The sequence below is a fragment of the Myotis nattereri genome, assembly GCF_964212035.1.
Source record: "Myotis nattereri genome assembly, chromosome: X".
NCBI classification, from domain to species: domain Eukaryota; kingdom Metazoa; phylum Chordata; class Mammalia; order Chiroptera; family Vespertilionidae; genus Myotis; species Myotis nattereri.
This window is the reverse complement of record NC_138078.1, coordinates 139,548,688-139,571,915: the sequence shown is the minus strand read 5'-3', so window position 1 is coordinate 139,571,915 and position 23,228 is coordinate 139,548,688. Positions and strand designations below refer to the sequence as shown.

The 23,228-nt window shown below is 38.3% G+C and overlaps 1 protein-coding gene across 1 annotated transcript in view; it reads left to right on the top strand.

Annotated features, from left to right (window-relative positions):
- The window catches only part of GABRA3 (gamma-aminobutyric acid type A receptor subunit alpha3), a 112,412-nt gene that overhangs the window by 5,021 nt on the left and 84,163 nt on the right, over positions 1 to 23,228 (top strand). The window contains exon 2 of the mRNA XM_081081908.1: positions 20,841 to 20,923. Within this exon, the coding sequence (XP_080938034.1) occupies positions 20,841 to 20,923 (83 nt within the window). The remainder of the gene's footprint in view (positions 1 to 20,840; positions 20,924 to 23,228) is intronic.

Sequence of the window (23,228 nt, the reverse complement as noted above, 5' to 3'; positions counted from 1 at the left end):
ATTACAAAGGAATGATACAAACAGATTTGCATTTTAGATAGATCACTCTGGGAGCAGTGTGGCAGGTAGATTAGAGGAAAGCAAGGATGAAGATGAGGTGCCTAGTTTTATGAGCTGCAATACTCTAATAATAATATTAATAAAAATTACTGTGTACTAGAGAGCTACTATTGCCAGTCACTTTATTAAAACAACTCTGATCTTCACAAAAACTATTCAAAATAAGTATTATTTCTATTGAATTGATCCAGAAAGTAAAGCTTAAAATTAATAATGACTTATGCAAGATGATGCAGTTATTAAGCAAATTAAGGACTGTCTGGCTTAAAACTACTGCTTTTTCCACTAAATAAGGTTTTTTTAAAAAATATATTTTTATTGATTTCAGAGAGGAAGGGAGAGAGAGACATAGAAACATCAATGATGAGAGAGAATCATTGATAGGCTGCCTCCTGCATTCCGCCTACTGGGGATTGAGCCCGAAACCTGGGCATGTGCCCTTGACCAGAATTGAACCCGGGACCCTTCAGGCCACAGGCTGATGCTCTATCCACTGAGCCAAACCAGCTAGGGCTAAGTAACATTTGTTTTTAAATATGGATCGATTATATCTTCAAAAGGTAGTATTGGTGGTATTTAGTGCCTGATTGGAAGTTGATGGGGGTCAGGATTTTGTATGAGTGCTTCCTATAAGTAAATGAGTTCCCTAGGATAATGGAAATACTAAAGGTTAGGAAAAACGATAATCCAAGTGTTAACATTTTCATTGAATGTGGATGAATAAATAAGCTTTTGGAAAATAACAGTGAGAAGGCAGTATATTGGGAAATACAGCCCAATGGAATACCTTTTTGGAAACATTTCTGCATGACAGATGAGGGATAATAGTTTGGAAGTGATACAACATGTTTATCCTGTAGTTACAGGGAGACATTATTGTTTTTTTTTTAAAGTGAGAAACATGATCAGATCATTCATGTTATAGTTCAAATATGACAGATTCAGAATATATATTCTGTAGTAAGACTATGCCTGGACCTTCCTCTGTAAAATGGGGTGAATCAAAACAATACTTGCCTCACAAGGCAGTTGTGGGGAGTGAATACAATAAGCCATGTCAGTTGCTTGACATATGTCCTGGAACATGTCCACCTTGTAGAAGTGTTTATGTTAATGTCTTCACTTTTATAATTACTTAGACACAATGGGGTTTTGTAAAATTGAATACATTGCACAGAGTGTCTTCTATGTATTAGGATACACAATATTAGGGTCCTATACTTAATGTAGAATTAAAGAAAATAAACATTCATTTCTCCATCTTGCATCATCAAGAAGAAAGTGGTATTTTTCTGAACCAATTAAGAGGCTTGCTGTCAAATTCAGACCTTCATGCCTTCCTTTATTCTTTGATTATATGAGTGAGTCAGTTTTGCTTATATACATGGGGATTTCCAAGAAAAATATTTTGAAAGATAAATTGTGCATGATGCCGGGACTTCAAATGTTAACAGAAAATCTCTTATCTTCCTACTTTAGATGTAAATGGCTTGTCCTTGTGTCTTCATTATAGAGACTACCTATGGAATGGACAGGGACCAGGGAAAGCATTTAGGTCACATTGTTAGTTGTATATGATTTAATGTAATCAAAACAACCAAGCATTGATAGCTTTATTGCACATGTTCCTTTTTTTTTGTAATGATTTTAGGAGATTCCACTTATAGTTCCTTATTCATTTAGCTCGCAACTAACTCACAGAAGTGGTTCATACTTAGTGAACCTCAATCTAATGAACAGAACTAAGAGCATAGATGATAAAGTGGCTCATTTTGGACTCTGAGAAAGCTTATAATGAGGTGAGAATCAAGTAATAGTACAAGTCCTCAGTCAATTACAAATTATTCTATGCACTCCACATGGTGATATTAACCCCTATCTTCTAAAAGCTCATATGTTGCAGAAAAGATAGGACACATTATTCACTGTACTACTGTATAAGGAATAATAGAAGTTTCACAAACAGCCAACAGTGAAGTGCTGTGAGCTAAAAATTACACGTTTCATCATGATTTGGAGGCCTGGGCCCCTATATGGGAGAGCATCACAGGGGAACTGATATTTGAGTTGGAGGGATGGAAGAAAGAATGTATTCCCAACAGGTCCTCACACATTTGTTTCATTTTTGCCAGCTGCAAGAGGAAATTGGGGTCTTGAACCAACAAGAATTTCTTTTATTCTCAAAGGCAAGATGCTGATCTCCAAGCAGACTGAGTTAAAAAGCTCACTCTAACACAAGGGGGATTTACAGATCATCAGAAGGTTCCCTCTAGTTCCAAAGAACATAGCTATTTTAGATGCTACCCCTAAACAGAGTAGAGACCTATGTTGTAGTGACATGGACTTTAAAATTGGGATTAGGAGCTCTAGCTGTGAGTCCTAACTCTGGCACAGATCAACAGTATAACCATGGATAAGGCATTTCTCTGCTCTGGGCCTCAGTTTATTTTTCTGGGAAATGGGCTGAAAATACCTGCTCTGCCTATCTTGCAGAAATAGTTATTAAAAAAAAGAAGCATCTATTGACTATTCAACCACCATACTAGGGATAGGATTACAATGATAGAGACACTTCTCTCAAGTTGCTCACAGTCCAGTGCAGAAGACAGACACATAAATAGACTAATAACATTATGTGCTGTTAAAAATGATCAAAGAAAACAATTTAGGCAATACAAACAAACTTTATTAACATGTCATGAAGTGAACAGACTCCATGGGAAGAGCTGCAAAATGGGGCAGAAGGCAGGAAGCTTTTATAGGATAAAGAATAAAGAACAAAGAAGAAAAAACTAGTAAAAACCTGATTGGCAGGGGCCCATAGTTAACCATGTTTAGTATGAGAAGACCTGGAGTTGTCTTGGCATTTGGGGATTGTCTGATTGGGTATACTATGTTTCTGGTCAAGCGGAGTTTTACAGGGACATGAGTTATTTAAGTTTCAGTTTGCTGAGATGGCCCTCCAGGCAAGAGTAGCATTATCTTGGGGCTAGAAGGTTATTTCAACAGTGATAAAAACTGAAGTATTTGTCCAAAGTGCTCTGGGATTTCTGTGAGCCAGAGAACTCAACTATGCCTGTAGGGCACATACAAAGCATTGTGAAGAGGTAGTATTTGAGGAAGGACCTGAAGGAAATTTATTGCACATATAAAGAAAAATATGGCATTCCAGGCAAGTGGGAGGGGGATCAATGTGTACAAAGACACAGAAGCATGAAAGCTTTGGTGAAATCACAAATATTTAAAGATGGTTGGAGAGTTGGGGACAGTGGGAATATGAGAAAATGAGGCTGGGGCTATTCATCTGAGTAATTGTTAAAACTGAGATGTGCTTCCTCTAAAGGCTAAATGCAGTGGTAGAGTGTTGGCCTTCCAGTGTACTGAAGTCTTTTGCCTATAGTTCCAGGATTTAACGGGAAATCTGAGACAATTGGGATTCTTGTGACTAATGTGCTGCTTAGTTTGGGTGGTTGATAGTGGTATATTTCAAGTGACTCATCCTCTACTCCTCTACTGGTAATGGCTATTAATTTACTATCTTTTCTTTTACAGCATAAATCCCAGATCCTGCCCTTTAATCCACGATGATAGAAATACCTTGTCTGGCACATCAGCCACTCCAGAAGTAATGTTTTCTACCCTTTGCTTTTTAGAAGGAAAAAAATAACAGTTTTCTGAATGCAGACCAGATTGTTCCACTTCTAAAAGGCCTAGGTGACATATTGCCTAGGGGCTCATACTGAGCTTCAGAGACCCTTGTCCCTATAAATGTAAGCTACTCCTTCCTTCATACTCTCAATGTGTTGACAGTCTAGCTGAACAATAAGTGCATATACTCAATAACATTTAGATGTTTAACTTTTAGGACTCCAGTTAGTTCAGGAACATATTTTTTCTCTAGATATGTTTTTCCTATTTTATGCCCCCACTTTGCAGATTTTTATTCTATATGAAAAAATCTAGAAATAATTTTGTGTTTTTCTGTAGGGCAGTTGTTAATAAGTAAGTTATTCATTTTCTAATTTTTAGAATTCTCAATTGAGGTATGGCATATATATTTTAAGGACTGCAAATATTATGTGCATAGCTCCCCAGCATTATGGATAAGAAATGTGTTCTAGACATTGCAATAGTTGAAGGTTCAAAAAAAAAAAAAAGGAAATTAGCTTAGTAAAGTGAGAGGTATTATCAAGATATGAAGATGAGAGCTTCATTTTACAGAATGGTCACTTTCAGTAGGCCAAAGGCAAATGGACACTGAAGACATGGATGTAATAGCATATGAATTACAATTTTTTTTTCTTGTTGGTTTAGTGCATTGGGTGAATTCCCATTTAAAAGCAGATGACTTACATGCGATATTCAATCTAGTTCAGGAAACATGTACAAAAAAATCCTAAAAATGCAAAGCACTGTATAATAAGTGCAAAATAAATACTGGTTTTTGTATTAATGATATAGTACAATATAAAAATCATGAAACAGTATAGTAAGAATAATCTCTGATATGTGTGCTCATTTTGAAAATGTACATACAGTCAAACCTTGGTTCTCAAACATTTGCCATCTTGAACAGTTTGTTTCTTGACCAAGTTGTGCACAGAAAAATATGTCAGTTGTTAAACAAAACTTGGTTCTTGTCCCAAAGGCCCTTTCATGCTGATAACTATATGATCAGTCACCTGTCTCTCAGATGGCAAAGGAGAGAATGCACGAGTATGAGTCAATTTAACACTAAACCTCACATTCTTAACATCTCAGGAAATTGTGCTGTGAATATTTTCGTGTTGTTTTTAGCTTTTGTTGCTGCTTATTATTATTAAATACATACAGAAAGTCCCCATAGGTCCTAAGAAGGTTAGTGATAGCAGCAAAGTAAAAATGAAAGTTGTGAGAACAACAATAAAGCTGAAGAAAAATTATTGCAAAGTGTGATAGAGGTGTTCGAGTGTTATCTGATCTGGCTACTTTTGAGATTGATTATTGGCATAATTTTGAAACATAAGAGACCATCAAGAATGTTGATATTGCTAAAGGTGTGAAAGTGCTCGTGAAACAATGATCACAGGCAATTGAGAAAGGTTAAAATGGAATCACTTGGGGGTCTAAAATGGATTAATTCAATTTATATTATTTCTAATGGGAAAATGATTTTTAAACAATCACTTCTCAAACAGCCTTTCAGAATAAATTAAGTTCAAGAACTGAGATTCCACTGTATTTTCAATGAAGATCAGATAAGAGTACCAAATAACCAAGTCATGAATTTGTCTCAATTCCAAAGAAGTAGAAAAGAAACTACTCAGTGACTTTAAGTCAATAGCAGGGATCCCCCCCTTTTTAAAATTATATGAAAGCTTTATTCCAAAATGAGATTTCTTATAACAAATGCTTATTTAGCCCTAGTAATTTTCAAATCAACAAACATTTATTTGGTTCTACTATGTAGAAAATAGAATAGAAACTGCCCATGAAGGATTACAAAATTGAATAGCAGGATAAAAAGGAATATATGTAGAGCAAGCATAAGTTTGAGACAATTTAAGCAACAATTTGCAATTATAAATCGTGTAGCAATGAATAACCATGTCACTATGCATTTTTATATTGTTAGAAGTGTACTTTCAGAGCAAATATCAAAAAATGAAAAATGCTCATTCAAATTGTAAATGCACATTGAGTGTTGTTGGATGTTGCCAAATTTTCCTCCAAGAAGTTTGTACCAATTTATATTTTCACCAGCAATGTATGAGACTGTTTACATAGTCTCACCAATAGAATGAGTTATTAAATGTGTACATTTTCTCCATTTTAATAGATAAGAAATGATATCTCTGTGTATTTTTAATTTGTATTTCTCTAATTATGAGTGATCTTGAATATATTTTCATATGTTCAAAGGCCATTTTGAAATCATTCTGTGCATTGTGTGCCCATGATTTTGCACATTTTTCCATTAAATTTTCTTATTTTAAGAGTTCTTTATGTATAAAAGATATTAGCCTTGTTTATGATATATTACAAAAATTTTCTCCCAGCTTATCAGTAGTCTTTTGATTTTTAGTTTGTTTTCTTTGTTTTGCTATGTGTGGTAGACATAGTAATGCCCCTAAAAGATGCTCATGTCCTAATTCTCAGAAACTATAAATGTACATGGCAAAGGGTATTTTGTAGATGTGATTAAATTAAGGACCCTCAGATGGAGAATGTATCCTGGATTACTCAACCATCTGAAATAATATCACAAGAGTCCTGAAAGCTAAGAATCGTTCTTAGCTATGGTGAGAGGGAAATATAAGTGTAGAAAAAAGATCAGAGAGCTGCAACATGGCTATCTCTGAAGATAGAGGAAAGGGCCATGAGCCAAGGAATATAAACAGCATCTAAGAAGCTAGATAGGCAAGGAAACAGATTCTCCTCTAATGCCTCTGGAAAGCAACTCTATAGTAGGGATCCTTAAGTCAATGAAATAGTATAGCATAATCACTGGTTTAAACATTTTCAAACTACCGTATTCCACTTACTGTTTATCCCTTATTTTATGCCCCTTCCCACTTCGAGATTCATATACATGTACCTTTTGCCTGAGGTAAAAGCAATATTACCCATGGGTAGCACATACTGTTGGAAGCAGATGAAATATTGAGAATCACTGGTGTGCTAAAATTCAGTGGAAAAGACATTAGCCCAGTTGTTTTATGCTGGATATCAGTCCTCAGACTTCCTGGCTTCCCTATATACCATCACCCACTTCATAATACCATCCTATCTTAGAGCTTTAATTAGCATCTGTAAAATGTAAGCTAACAAAGCACAGAGAACTGAAATAACTTGCACACCACTATGAAGACGTAGAGCTGTGTTGTAAATTTGGTAGTCTTCAAGGCTATGCTTAAATCCCACTTCTGCTTTGTAATTTTATAAGAGCTTTTCTTGAACTATCATTTACATATGGTAACATTCATTTGTTTCAAGTTTCAGGGATTTATATTAAATATACGGAGTTGTGAAATAATAACCAAATGTGGATTTACAATATTTCCATCACCTCCAAAAGTCCCTTAAAAAATTTCTAGTCACCATCCATTCTCAGCCCTAGTCCTTGGCAACCACTAATCTATGTCCTGTGTCAATAGATTTTCCTCTCCTGGATACTTAATGTGAATGGAATTATACAATATATGACCTTTTGTACACTATATACTATTTATTTAACATAATGTGTTTGAGATTATCCATGTTGTGTGTATTCCCTTTTGTTAATGACTAATATTACCTCATATGGATGCTTCATATTTTGTTTATTCATTCATCATTTGATGGACATTTAGATTCTTTCTGGTTTTTTTGTTATAATAAATAATTCTGCTATTAATAGATATTTCTATGGATTCTGTGGACATACATGTTCATTTCTCTTGGGTAGTGGAGAATTGAAGTGGAACTATAAAATTTAAAGGAAGTTTATGTTGAAATTTTTAAAAAACTGCCAAAATGTTTTCCAAAGTGTGCTTTAGCATTATATATTTCGACCAGTAATTTATGAGGCTCCATTTTCTCCAAATTTTTGTCAACACTTGATATTGTCAGGTTTTTTACTTTAGTTATTATAATTCACACATAGCAGTATCTCATTGTGGTTTTAATTTGCATTTTCATAATGATTAATAATGTTGAGCACCTTTTCATATACCTGTGTCTATCTGTATGCCTTTTTTGGAGCGGTGTTTATTCAAATACTTTGCCAATTAACAATACTTAAAATTTTCCAAAGTAGGCATCTTATGTTAAGTGTACTTATCACACAAAATAATAATAATTATTATTATTTAAAAAGTGGGTAGGGACAAACACGTCCCAGGTCGTCTCCCGGAGCAAATGGAGTAAGCAGCTGAAACTAATAACACCCACCCCAAATTGGCGAAACTACTCAGCTGGTGAGACGGTTTGCAGCCGGGAAGGGCAGAACTCCCCTGGAAAGGTAAAAAACCAGGGATCTGGGCAGGAAAGTTTGCCAGACCTCTGAGCCCAGAGGGTCCGAGGGAGACTGCATGGCAGACAGCCGCGTCCCTTGGGACAGGCACAGCCCCTGACTGGGGAAAGGAGATCCGCGGGATTCCTGGTGTCAGGGGATTTGAGATCTCGGTTCTGTGATCACGGAGGACTGAGCCTAAAGGGGGCAGCCTGAAGAGCTGACCAGAGCATGCAGTGCCTGTAATAGAAGAGCTTGTAAGAAAGTCAGCCTTCCCTGTTTCCGCAGCCGGCGTTTGCTTGTTTATTTTCACTGAATCCTGTTCATAAGACATTTCAGATATAGACACTCACCTGTGCTGAAGAGAGGGAGAAGGTGCGAACGAGTGGAATCTGGGGAGAGACTGAGGAGAGGGTGGGGGGGGGCAGGAGAGGTGGCAGCGAATTGAGTGCTGAGACACCCCTGGGCCCAGGGTTGGGGCAGCCATTCTCTCCGGAGGGTGGGACTCCCCTACCTAGCCCCCAAGCAAGGAGCAGAGCCACACCCAGATTCCACCCTGAAGGAGATCAAGGATTAAAATAATCTGATCAATCCCTGGGAGTTAACAGGGTCTGGCCTATAGAGGGATTTTCAATCCCAGCAACAACACAGAGCAGGGTAATGATTAAAGAAACAGCTCTGGATAGTTGACCTCCCCAAACCAGTTTTAAGTGCAATAGAGAAGCCATATAGCCTCAGAGGCCAACCCCAGAACACTGCCACCCAGAGGCTGAGCCACAATCTGACTCTTAGCTAAATACAAGTTAAGGCAGTCTGGGAAACAAATATACGGCCTGCTTTAAAATAAGGATTGTGGTTTACAACACAGAGGAACAGTGTATCTCAGGGAAATTCAACACTCTCCTAAATACCTGGCAGAACTAAGGCGAGCCAGACTGACAAGTAGAAGAACCGAAGGACCTTCACTACTGCAAATTTTTTTTTCTTTTTTCACCTTTTAACTAAGAAACCAATGTTTTTTCTTCTTGTTCCATCACCTGATTTTACCCTTTTAATTACTACATTTTTATTTTTAACCAGTATTATTACTGCTACCATTTTACCATTTTTTAAAGTGCCATTTTATTTTCTCTTTATTTTATTTTGGGATTAGTGTTCTCCATTCTATTTTCATCGTTCCTTTAGCAACAATTTTCCCTACCTCAATTTTACCTCTATGCTAAAACCCTCTCCCTCACTTTTCCCCTTTTGTTGTCCTGTCTCTTTTACCCTATTCCTGCTTTAGATTTCCCTATTCCTTCTGTTTACCTCCTGTCAAAATTTCACCCTACTTATATATCCTATTTCCAATCCACTGCTCTAAATCTTTATACACATACCCCTTATCTTTCTTCACTATCCAAAATTTTTTTTATTTTTTATTTTTTTTATTTTTTATTTTTTTCTTCTTTTCTCTTTCTATTGTTGCTGTTTGCTTGATTGTTGAGTATATTGTTTTGTTGTTGTTGTTGCTTGTTTTTTTGTGTGTGTCAGTGTGTGTGTGTGTGTGTGTGTGTGTTTTAGGACTGGTTGAGAGGCTGTTTTTCTTTTTCTTTTTCTTTTTTTCTGCTGGTTTTTCCCCTCCCTCCACCCATTCCCCCCCCCCCACGGTTATTTTTGAGCTTCTGCTTTCCCTTGCCTCTCTTGATATTATTGGTGGATTCTAGTTTGCATTCATCTCCAGGGAGCTGTTGCTGGAATTTGTTGGGATTAGTGGCGGTTCTATAGGAGTTTTCTCCTCATATAAATAGTCTCTTCCCCTCTTCCACTTCGTTCTCTCTTTTATTTTCACCCCTTCCTTTTTCCCAATTTCATTTTTGCACTCCTTTTTTTGGTACCTACTTTACTTTTCTTTTCTTTTCTTTTCTTTTCTTTTTTTTTCTTTTCTTTTCTTTACTTTTCTTTTCTCTCTTTTAACTTTTTCTCTTCTTTCTTCCTTATCCCCTAATTCTCTTAATTCGGGTGGTCACCTTTATTTGGGGTTATTAATATCGTGAATATATTTGTGTTTAGTGCCTGGTACATGGTGCCTTGTTGTGTTGTATTTTGTGCCTTTAAATCAACGCAGCAGATCCAAGCAACAGCAGCCTCCTGAGCACCACACCCTCTGTCTGAGGAACAGCAGCTGTACGTGAAATCTCCCCCCACAAGCCAGAAGAGCCACCACAGCTGTGAACAGCACCCACCAGAGGAGCTGCTGCCAACTGAGGAGCAACTGCTACCGCAACCGCCCAAAGAGCAACCAGAGCCCAAGGAGTCACTGCCACCCAGAGAGCAGCCACTGAACAACTCAACGTCTAGATATATCAGTGAGATAAAACATGGGTAGACAAAGAAACCCCCAAAGGAAAGAAAAAGAGGACTCGCCAGAAAAGCAGCTAAGTAATACAGAGGCATGCAACATGACAGAAAAAGAATTCAGAATAAGGGTCCTAGAGTGCATAAATCGGACGGAGGAAAAAATCAATAACATATGCAAGAAGCTAGAAGACACAGATGAAAAAAATCAAAAACTTAAGTAAGACCCAAGAAGAAATGAAGAGCGATATAGCTGCAATAAAAAACAACATTGAAAGTATCAACAGTAGACTAGGAGAAGCGGAGGACCGAATTAGTGAATTAGAAGACAAGGAAGCAAAACACACACAAACTGTACTGTAATTGGAGAAAAAAATTAAAAGACAGGAAGAGAGCCTAAGGGAGCTTTGGGACAACATGAAACAAAACAACATAAGAATAATAGGGGTGCCAGAACAACAGAAAGATGAACAAGGATTAGAAAACCTACTCGAGGAAATAATATCAGAAAACTTCCCTGAGGTGAGGAAGAAAAAAGTCACACAAGCCCAGAGAGTCCCAAACAAGGTGAACCCGAAAAGACCCACACCAATACACATCATAATTACCATGGCAAACGTTCAGGACAAAGAGAGAATCTTACAGGCTGCAAGAGAGAGATGGAAAGTTACATACAAGGGATCTCCCATTAGATTATCAAATGATTTCTCAACAGAAGCACTTCAGGCCAGAAAAGAATGGATGGAAATTTACAAAGTGATGCAAAGCAAAGGACTGAATCCAAGAATACTCTATCCAGCAAGGCTATCATTCAAAATTGAAGGGGAAATAAGGAGCTTCACAGACAAAAAAAGGCTAAGGAAGTTTATCACCACCAAACCAGGAATGCAAGAAATGCTAAAGGGAATGGTGTAAAAAGAAGAAATAAAAAGCTCAGAAAGAAAAATGCCACAAAAAAAAAGAAATGGCTACAAACAAGTACCTTTCAATAATAACTTTAAACGTAAATGGACTAAATGCTCCAACCAAAAGACATCAAGTGGCTGAATGGATAAAAAAACATGACCCACACATCTGCTGTCTACAAGAGACCCACCTCATTAGAAGGGACTCACACAAACTGAAAGTGAAGGGATGGAAAAATATCTTTCAGGCAAATGGAAAGGAAAAGAAAGCTGGGGTAGCAATACTTATATCAGACAAAATAGACCTCAAAGTGAAGGCCATAACAAGAGATAAGGAAGGCCACTTCATAATACTAAAGGGATCAATACAACAAGAAGATATAACTCTGGTAAACATATATGCACCCAATGCAGGAGCACCCAAATTCATAAAAAAAACTCCTGGAAGATATCAAAGGAGAGATCGACAACAATACAATCATAGTAGGGGACTTTAATACACCACTAACATCACTGGATAAGTCCTCTAGACAAGCAATCAGCAAAGAAACAGCAATCCTAAATGACTCACTAGATCAGATGGACTTAATAGATATCTTCAGAACACTTCACCCCAAAGCCACGGAATATACATTCCACTCTGTTGCTCATGGGACATATTCAAAAATAGACCATATATTGGGTCACAAGCAAAGTCTCCCCAAATTCAAGAAGATTGAAATCATAAAAAGCATCTTCTCAGATCACAATGGCATAATATTAGAAATAAACTACAATAAAGACAACCCCAAATACTCAAACACTTGGAAACTGAATAGCATGTTATTAAATATTGATTGGGTTAACAATGAGATCAAAGAAGAAATCAAAAACATCCTGGAAACTAATGACAATGAAAACACAACAATCCAAAACCTATGGGACACAATGAAAGCAGTCCTGAGAGGGAAGTTTATAGCTCTACAGACCTATCTCAAAAAAAAAAACAACAAGAAAAAATGGTAGTAAGTCATCTAACTCTACAATTCAAAGAATTAGAAAGACAGCAACAAGAAAACCCCTGAGTGAGCAGAAGGGAGGAGATAATAAAGATTAGAGCAGAAATAAATGACATAGAGACCAAAAAAACAATACAGAAAATCAATGAAACCAAGACCTGGTTCTTTGAAAGGATAAACAAGATTGACAAACCTCTAGCCAGACTCACCAAGAAGCAAAGAGAGAGGACCCAAATAAACAAAATCAGAAACGATAGAGGCGAAATAACAACAGACCCCACAGAAATACAAATGATTGTTAAAAAATACTATGGACAGCTCTACTCCAAAAAACTAGAAAACATGGAGGAAATGGACAAATTCCTAGAAAAATACAACATTCCAAAACTCAATCAGGAAGAATCCAAAAATCTCTATAGGCCTATAAATACGGAAGAAATTGAAGCAGTCATGAAAAAGCTTCCAGCAAACAAAAGCCCAGGACCAGACAGCTTCACAGGGGAGTTTTACCAAACATTCAAGGAAGAACTAAAACCTATCTTCCTCAGACTACTACAAAAAATTCAAGAGGAAGGAACACTTCCAAGCTCATTCTATGAAGCCAGCATCACCCTCATACCAAAACCAGGTAAAGACAACACAATGAAAGAGAATTACAGGCCAATATCCCTCATGAACATAGATGCCAAAATCCTCAACAAAATCTTAGCAAATCGGATCCAGCAGTACATCAGAAAGATCATACACCATGACCAAGTAGGATTTATCCCAGGGATGCAAGGATGGTACAATATCCGAAAATCAATAAACGGGATACATCACATAAACAATTTGAAGAAAAAAACCACATGGTCATATCAATTGATGCAGAAAAAGCATTTGACAAAATCCAACAGCCATTTTTGATAAAAACTCTCAGCAAGGCGGGAGTAGAAGGATCATACCTCAACATAATAAAAGCCATATATGACAGGCCCACAGCCAGCATCATACTCAATGGACAAAAACTAACACTATTTCCCCTAAGAACAGGAACAAGACAGGGATGCCCACTCTCACCACTCCTGTTCAACATAGTACTGGAAGTATTAGCCATCGCAATTAGGCAAGAAGAAGAAATAAAAGGCATCCAAATTGGAAAAGAGGAAGTAAAACTGTCCTTATTTGCAGACGACATGATATTATACATACAAAACCCTAGAGACTCCATCAAAAAGCTACTAGACTTAATACATGAATTTGGCAATGTAGCAGGATACAAAATTAACCCCAAGAAATCTGAGGCACTTCTATACACCAATAGTGAAGTTTCAGAAATAGAGATTATAAAAACAATCCCATTCACCATTGCACCAAAAAAATTAAGCTACCTAGGAATAAACTTAACTAAAGAGGTAAAAGACCTCTACTCAGAAAACTACAGGACGTTGAAAAAAGAGATAGAGGAAGACAAAAACAGATGGAAGAACATACCGTGTTCATGGATTGGTAGAATCAACATCATTAAAATGTCCATACTACCCAAAGCAATCTATAAATTCAACGCACTTCCCATTAAAATACCAACGGCATACTTCAGAGATCTAGAACGAACTCTCCAAAAATTCATCTGGAATAAAAAAAGACCCCGAATAGCTGCAGCAATCCTGAGAAAGAACAAAGTAGGTGGGATCTCAATACCAGATATCAAGATGTATTACAAAGCCACTGTTCTCAAAACTGCCTGGTACTGGCACAAGAATAGGCATATAGATCAATGGAATAGAATAGAGAGCCCAGAAATCGGCCCGAACCAATATGCTCAATTAATATTTGACAAAGGAGCCAAGATAGTCTCTTCAATAAATGGTGTTGGGAAAATTGGACGGATATATGCAAGAAAATGAAACTAGACCACCAAGTTACACCATACACAAAAATAAACTCAAAATGGATAAAGGACTTAAATGTACAACAGGAAACCATAAAAATTCCAGAAGAATCCAAAGGCAACAAAATCTCAGACATATGCCAAAGCAATTTCTGCACTGATACAGCTCCTAGGGCACTTGAAACTAAAGAGAAAATGAACAAATGGGACTACATCAAAATAAAAAGCTTCTGCACAGCAAAAGAAACCATCAACAAAACAACGAGAAAACCCACTGCGTGGGAAAACATATTTGCCAATGTCATATCTGATAAGGGCCTAATCTCCAAAATTTATAGGGAACTCATACAACTTAACAAAAGGAAGATAAACACTCCAATCAAAAAATGGGCAAAGGACCTAAATAGACACCTTTCAAAACAGGACATTCAGAAAGCCAAGAGACATATGAAAACATGCTCAAAGTCACTAATCATCTGAGAGATGCAAATCAAAACAACAATGAGGTACCATCTCACACCTGTCAGATTGGCTATCATCAACAAATCAACAAATGACAAGTGCTGGAGAGGATGTGGAGAAAAAGGAACACTCGTGCACTGCTGGTGGGAATTCAGACTGGTGCAGCCACTGTGGAAGACAGTATGGATTTTCCTCAAAAAACTGAAAATGGAACTCCCATTTGACCCTGTGATCCCACTTCTAGGAATATATCCCAAGAAACCAGAAACACCAATCAGAAAGGATATATGCACCCATATGTTCATAGCAGCACAATTAACCATAGCTAGAATCTGGAAACAGCCTAAGTGCCCATCAGTAGATGAATGGATTAGAAAACTGTGGTACATCTACACGATGGATTACTATGCTGCTGTAAAAAAGAAGGAACTATTACCATTTACAATGGCATGGATGGAACTGGAGAGCATTATGCTAAGTGAAATAAGCCAGTCAATGAAGGAAAAATACCACATGATCTCACTCATTCATGGATAATAGAGACCATTATAAACTTTTGAACAATAATAGATACACAGAGGCAGAGCAGCCTCAAACAGATTGTCAAACTGCAGCGGAAAGGCCGGGGAGGGTTAGGGGGCAGGAGGGAGGGGTGTAAGAGATCAATCAAAGGACTTGTATGCATGGATATAAGCATAACCAATGGATCTAAGACACTGGGGGGTAGGGGAGGCCAGGGGATTGTCAAGGGTGTGGGAAAAAAAGAGACACATATGTAATACCCTTTTTAATACTGTAAGCAATAAAAAAATAAAATAAAATAAAAAATAAAAAGTGGGTACCGGAATTTTTTGGAGTGGGTGGAGCTGTTTATGGCATAGATTGTGGTAATGAGTGTACTAGCCTGAGTACAGTCAGGGTGCTTTCTGCTGCAGAAAAAGCTTAAAGAAGTCTTGAAAGTTGTGGCAAGGTAGAGGGAATGCAAGAAAGGAAGACAGTATGACACAAGAGGTTAGAGAGCTTTAGTATATGTTTAAGAGCCTATTAAAAGAGCACAGCATAATTTAGCTGGTGAGGTACCCTGCCCTCATCAATCTCTGCTTTATCCTCTCTGCTCTGCTTAGGAGGGATGGGCATGAAGTAGATGGGAAGGAAGATAGGAGAGTTATTATAAACTAGAGGCCTAGTGCATGAAATTCAAGGTCCTCCAGCCTGGCCTTCAACGATGCAAGCGTTCTGTGCCCGACCTGGCCAGAGGCCCTCCGTGGCTGGGGTGGAATGCTTGCCTCATCGCTTTGGCGACAAAGCATGCATCCCGCCAGGCCACCCACACTGCCTGCTATCAGAAGCCATGCCCCTGGGACTGGGGGACTCTGGCAGGACTGAGAGGACTGGGTGCTGCCATCTTGTGGCTGTGGGTGCCACCATTTTTGTGAAAGAGTGATGGTTAATTTGCATATTACCCTTTTATTAGCTAGGATAAGTTTTGGTCCTAATCAGAAATCAGTGCCTTTGCATTTTGCTTTGGTAATCTATTTGTTGTGCTCTTATTTTCCATGTCCCCAGCACTGCTAAGTAGATGTAAAGTAATTTCCTCTTGTAATTACTCATAAAAATCAGTATCTTAAAAATATTCAGTGAAGAGAAGAAACACAATTTTCTTTATTAAACTCATGGAATTTTTAAGTGTCCAACACAAGGAGCAGGTTTCTCAGTGAAATACATTTCTCTTGTATCAAACTCTTTGAGGCATAAAACCTCCTTTATGACTTAAAAACAAAGAGTGTATTGGTGAGATATTGTAGACTAACTTGAGAATTGAAGTTTTCTCCAGGACATATGGGAAATTTTGTAAATACCTGAGGGATCAGTAAGAGCTGCAAGGAAATGGGCTATCTAGTTCCAACATCTATTGCTTAGATAGGGAAACTGAAAATAAAAGATGGGTAATTATTTACTGAAGGGCACACAATTGATTTCTGCCTACTGGCCTAGTTAGGGGTCTTGCTAATACACACCTAAGCATGCTTGATTTAGCCAGCCTGCTTTGAGCAATATCTAGTGTTGTTGTGCTGATCATTTGTGAGGTGTCACATATTCATTCAGTTTAACAATTAGCCAGGATTGGAGGTACTTACCAGTTGGCAACTTGCAACTCTAAGAGCATGATAGGGATTGAATCCAATATAAGCAAGATTTATACAAGTTACCTAGAAACGGCTCAACTAATATAGGTCACAAATAATTCTAAATTTTTGCTTGTGGGTCTCATTTCTATATAGTAGCCTACTATCTAGGTCAGGGGTGGGGAGCATCTGGCCTGGGGGCAAACAAAGACCCAAGAAATCATTATCTGGCCCTGCCAAGGCATTAGGAGTGAGTTAGTTAAATGTTTGACCAAATACATCAGGCTAATTTTTTTTAAAATAAATCTTTATTGTTCAGATTATTACAGTTGTTCCTCTTCCTCCCCCCCCATAGCTCCCCTCCACCCAGTTCCCACCCCACCCTCTGCCCTTACCCCTCCCACTGTCCTCATCCATAGGTGTACGTTTTTTGTCCAGTCTCTTCCTGCACCACCCAAACCTCTTTCCCCCCCCGAGAATTGTCAGTCCACTCCCTTTCTATGCTCCTGATTCTATTATATTCACCAGTTTACTCTGTTCACCAGATTTTTTATTCACTTGATTTTTAGATTCACTTGTTGATAGATATGTATTTGTTGTTCATAATTTTTACCTTTATCTTTTTCTTCTTCCTCTTCTTAAAGAATACCTTTCAGCATTTCATATAATTCTGTTTTGGTGGTGATGAACTCCTTTAGCTTTTTCTTATCTGTGAAGCTCTTTATCTGACCTTCAATTCTGAATGATAGCATTGCTGGATAAAGTAATCTTGGTTGTAGGTTCTTACTATTCATCACTTTGAATATTTCTTGCCACTCCCTTCTGGCCTGCATAGTTTCTGTTGAGAAATCAGCTGACAGTCATATGGGTACTCCCTTGTAGGTAACTGACTGCTGGGGTCCAACCCCAGCAGGTCCAGGGGTTCCCAAAGGTGTGGACGGAGTCAGTGAAGAAGGAACGACACAGAGGCAGTGTTCAGTTGATCAGCATGGTTGGGTTCTCTTGCCTGGTTCTATTGCCAGGTTCTGTCCAAGATCTTTTGCCATGTTCTCTCCAGCGAAGTTCTTCTGTCTCTAGGTTCTGTGTAGGTTCTGTCTTCTTGGTTCTGTTTTCTAAGTTCTGTCTTGTTACATCTGTATTTATACCAGTTGATTCCAATCCTATCAATCTCTATTCCAAAGGTTAGGGTGTTTCTTATCTCCATTCCAGAAAGTAAAGATTATGTAGCTTAAGCATGATTGTTCGTAGTTAAAGTGATTAATTACCCGCCTGGCACTTAGTTAAGAGGTTTTATTCCCTCCCTAACTTCAGGGGAAAATCCCTACGTGGGGAAACAACCTTTCTCAGAGACCTTGGTTAAAACACATAGTGCCAAGAAGGTGAGCAAACATATTAAGAACAGTATGCCATATATGCCAGGTCCCTTGAAACAGCAAGCATGGACCGGCTCCCGGCAACTGACTGTTTTTCTCTTGCTGCTTTTAAGATTCTCTCTTTGTCTTTTGCCCTTGGCATTTTAATTATGATGTGTCTTGGTGTGGTCCTCTTTGGATTCCTTTTGTTTGGGGTTCTCTTTGCTTCCTGGACTTGTAAGTCTATTTCTTTCACCAGATAGGGGGAGTTTTCTGTCATTATTTCTTCAAATAGATTTTTAATATCTTGCTCTCTCTCTTCTTCTGGCACCCCTATAATTCAGATGTTGGTACGCTTGAAGTTGTCCCAGAGGCTCCTTACACGATCTTGATATTTTTGGATTCTTTTTGCTTTTTGCTTTTCCGGTTGGGTGTTTTTTAATTCTTTGTATTTCAAATCTTTGACTTGATTCTTGGTATCCTCTTGTCTGCTGTTGGATCTCTGTATATTATTCTTTATTTCAGTCAGTGTATGCTTAATTTCTAGTTGGTCCTTTTTCATAAGCTCGAGGGTCTAACTAAATTTATCAGCGGTTTCTAGAAAATTCTTGAAAAACCTTATAACCGTGGTTTTGAACTCTATATCCAGTAGTTTGATTTCCTCCATTTCTGTCATTTGTGACCTGTTTCTTTGTCTCCGCATTTTTTATGCTTCCCTGTGTTGGTAGAGTGGCTTTCTGTGCTAGGTGTCCTATAGGGCCCAGTGGCTCAGCCTCCCCAATTATCTGAGGTGGACACTCTTGGTGCACCCCTTTGTGGGCTTTGTGCACAGTCTTGTTGTAGTTAAGCCTTAATTGTTGTAGGTATCACTGGGAGGATTTGACCTCCAGGCCAATTGTCTGTGAGAAACAGCTGTGTCTACAGTGGGAGAACTTCTGTGCTGGAGACACCCTTCTGGGGCAAGACTTGCTTCAGTGGGGCTTTGGTGCTCCCTGAGTCTGCCCCCTGAGTGTGTCCCTTATGGATCTGAGGAGTTGTAATCTGGATGGTCCCAATCTGACCACTGGCTCTTGGATCTCTAAGGAGGTGCTAATTTAGCCTCTGCCTGAGGCTACCCAGCAGGAGCTATGGAGAGATCTGCAGGTTCCTCTTCTTTGTTTGGGTTTTAGAGGTGCCCAGATGAGGCCCAGTTGTGAAGCAATGCAAGCTGCTGTGGGGCCTTAGGCCTTCTTTTGGATGTCCTGGGCCTTTCTGACCCAGCTGCAGTTTGTTAGGTAATTTTAGATCTCAAAGGGCCAGCCCATTCATATGCAGAAGCCTCTGTGCACAGCTTGGGTGGGGCGGGGTCTCAGGGAATCAACAGGGCGGAGCAAACAGCTATGGCTGATCCTCAGTCCTGCCCTAAGAGGTCCCAGCTCTCAGTGTCCTGGTAATCACTACAAGCACCTCTGAAAGAAAGTCGCCCTCGAGTTCCTACCAATGCCAGACAGTCCAGTTTCTTCCTGTATGAGTCTGGGTCCCCAGAGACTCGCCCGGAACTGGAGTCAGGGCCATAGGGAGCTTGTGTCTCCCTCCTGATTGCAAAAGACACCAGCGTCCTCCATTGCCAGCCCCTTTCCGCGCATGCTCGAGCCTCCATACCGCTGCACTTTACTTCCGCACCTCCTCTGATTCTCAGTGTGCTTTTCTCTTTCCTTCTAGTTGTAGAATTTCCACTCAGCCAGCCTTCCTGTGGTTCTGGATGATGTCCGTTTGGTCTTTTAGTTGTATTTTTGAAGTGGTTGTGCGAGGCAACAATTTCAGGTGTTTACCTATGCCGCCATCTTGGTTTCTCCAGCAGGCTAATTTTTAAATTAATAATTTTGTATGGACTGCAAATGATATATAAATATCCAAATAGCTCTTGGCATAAAAAAAGGTTCCCACCCCTGATCTAGGTCAAGGAAAGATGAGGTTCAAAAATTTTGAAAGAAATTGGAAAGGAAACCTTGGAATAGATTATTTGAACATAGTAAAGTAGGTATATGAGTATAGGGCATGAAAAATAGTACCCCATCCAGTTTTCCGTTGAGGAATCCATGCACAGTCTCTCCCATATGTTGTTTCTGTTAAGAAACCATGAGCTCTTCAGACTTGGCCTCTGAGGTTTTTGATGTCTTTCATCACCTTTGCATTTTTCTGACCAGTTGCTCTGTGTGTGTGTGTGTATGTGTGTGCACGCACGTGCATCTCTTCTCCAAGAGTCATTTCCTTTAGCAAAGCTGTAGTAGTTGCTGTGAGCAGCAGAGATATCTTTTGTGCCTGTTCATTATCAGAATAATCTTTCTACACATCTCTCCTCTCCAGTGAAAATTTTAAATTGGTTAACTTACATGATAGCCTACTGAGGAGAATTACTTTAGAAATTCTTAAAATGCTATCAGAGTAAATGAATCAGAACCTGCTGTTTTAAGGTTTCTTTGGATGGGGATAGTAGTTAAGGGAGCTCAGCTAGGGCATAAGTTATATTTGTTTTACTAAAGGTAGTAAGGTGGGATTCAGATCTGATAAAAATTCTAAATACTGAATGATGCTTTGAGAGGCTAACTGCTTCATTTACTCCATCCTTTGTGTTATAAAGATGTGGACCTCCATGAACCTAAACCAAAAAAATCCAGTTATTCTGAGGAGCACTTTGTTGATAATAATGGGAACTCAGCTTTATGTTTAATATCATTCAGTTTAGCTTGACTTCATTTTCTGTTCTCCTTACTTTTAGGTTAACAATTCATGCTGAGTGTCCCATGCATTTGGAAGATTTTCCCATGGATGTGCATGCCTGCCCACTGAAGTTTGGAAGCTGTACGTATTTTCTCACTTTCTGTTTGCCTGAGCTTTTTTAAAAAAGAAATTGAATATTTACTCTTCTGTCCCCCTAGTAATTTCTAAAGTTGAGGCCTTTAATCCAGGTTGGTATGAAAACAGGGAAGGGAAAGTGGGGTTGAGTAGTATTAACTGATCAGGAGGAGACAGACTTTTAATAGAATTTTCAAGCAAACCTTATTTAGACTAATTTCATGTCATTAGATTGAAATATTAACATCTGTTTCTTAAATTGTCCAGAAGACAGAGCTGCTACAGATTCCTCAAATAGAATGTTGTTATTTTTTTGAAATGTCTATTCTACCTGCACTCTCATATACTTCTATCCAATTCTCTACAGTAAATGGTAAACAGGAAGAAACTCTGGGGATTTTCTCATTTTTACAGTATTGCCCTTGCTGGTAGCTGTAAATCTTACAGAAAAATTAGTAGATACACAACCCATTTTAAAATGAATTAGAGAAATAAAAATTGAAAAGAATTTGAGTGAGTTTCTTACTCTCAATTTCAGAGTTTTATGTGAGTCATCAAAGCAATATATCAACGTCTATGTTGATCATGTCTAAATTAGATTTAGCTCTGTATTTTGAAATAGACAGAGCATTTGAAAAGACCCAAATAATTATGTTTGACATATTTTTCAATCATTGTCAAATATTTATAGATTGTGTTCCAAGCTCTATTCTAGGAACTTGGAATGCATCCATGAATAAAACAAAAACCCAGCCCTTGTGCAGCTTATATTATAGAGGAGAGTGATGATGAGAGATAAAATAAACAATGGATAAAAAAGTAAAGTATGAAGTATGTTGTAAACTGAGAAGCACAATTGAAGACATGAAATTACTACAGTATAATGGAGATAAGTCATGTATAGGTGGAGGATACATGTTGCCATTGAAATTTTAAAATAGGGTTATCAGCATATGCCTCTTTGAAAAGGTGACTTGAGTAGAAATTTTAAGAAGGAAAAAATGTTAACAACACAGCTATCTGAGGCAGTTGTGCTCCAGGTGGAGAGAACATTCAGGGCGGGGCAAGACCCTTATCATAAAGGTGAATGATTTGTTGTGAGAGCATCAAAGTGGCCAGTGTGGCTGGAGAGAGTGAGTAAGGGAGAAAGCACTAGGAGAAGATGAAATCAAAGAGCAGGCCAGGTCATCCAGAGTCCTGTAGGACATTAAAGGGCTTTGAATTTTATTTTGAGGGAAAATGGGGAATGATTGGAATATTTTGAACAAAATAATTATATTATCTGGCTTATGTTTTTAAAAAAATCATAATGGCCCTGACCGGTTTGGCTCAGTGGATAGAGCATCGGCCTGCGGACTCAAGGGTCCCAGGTTCGATTCTGGCCGGGGGCATGTGCCTTGGTTGCGGGCACATCCCCAGTGGGGAGTGTGCAGGAGGCAGCTGACCGATGTTTCTCTCTCATCGATGTTTCTGACTCTCTATCCCTCTCCCTTCCTCTCTGTAAAAAGTCAATAAAATATATTTAAAAAATCATTATGGATGCTCTCTAAAAATATAAGTATGGGAAGGAGAGAAGCAGGGCATCTGGTTATAGGTTATTAATATTTCAGATGAGAGCTGATAATGGCTCAGATCAGAGTGATAGTGGCAAAAGTAGTGACAAGTAGCTTTTCTTTTTTTAAAATGTCTTTATTGATTAAGATATTACATATATGTCCTTATCCCCCCATTAACCCCCCTAATCCCCCCACTCATGCCCTCACCCCCTGTTGTCTGTGTCCATTGGTTAGGCTTATATGCATGCATACATGTCCTTTGGTTGATCTCTCCCCCTTAACCCCCACCCTCCCCTACCTTCCCTCTGAGGTTTGATGGTCTGATAGATGCTTCTCTGTCTCTGGATCTGTTTTTGTTCATCAGTTTATGTTGTTCATTATATTCCATAAATGAGTGAGATCATGTGATATTTTTCTTTCTCTGAGTGGCTTATTTCACTTGACAAGTAAGTTGATTCACTTTTTTAAATAAATAAGAGAGTATGTTTAAAAGTATAGCAAAGACCAGTAATTTAAAAGATATTCAAACACTGAAAAAACTGAAAAACACCAGCTAATCTTCATGTGTTTGGATCTCTTAGCAAGGTAAATAGCACTATACCAATTCAAAGGTCAAAATTGCCAGTTTGAGGTTTATTTTGATTCTCAAACTTCTTATTTCCCGAAAGATCAATCACAGGGTTTATATATTATACACTATGCATATAGGCTTATTAATATATAATTTGTAAGAATAGCTCAACATTAGCATCATA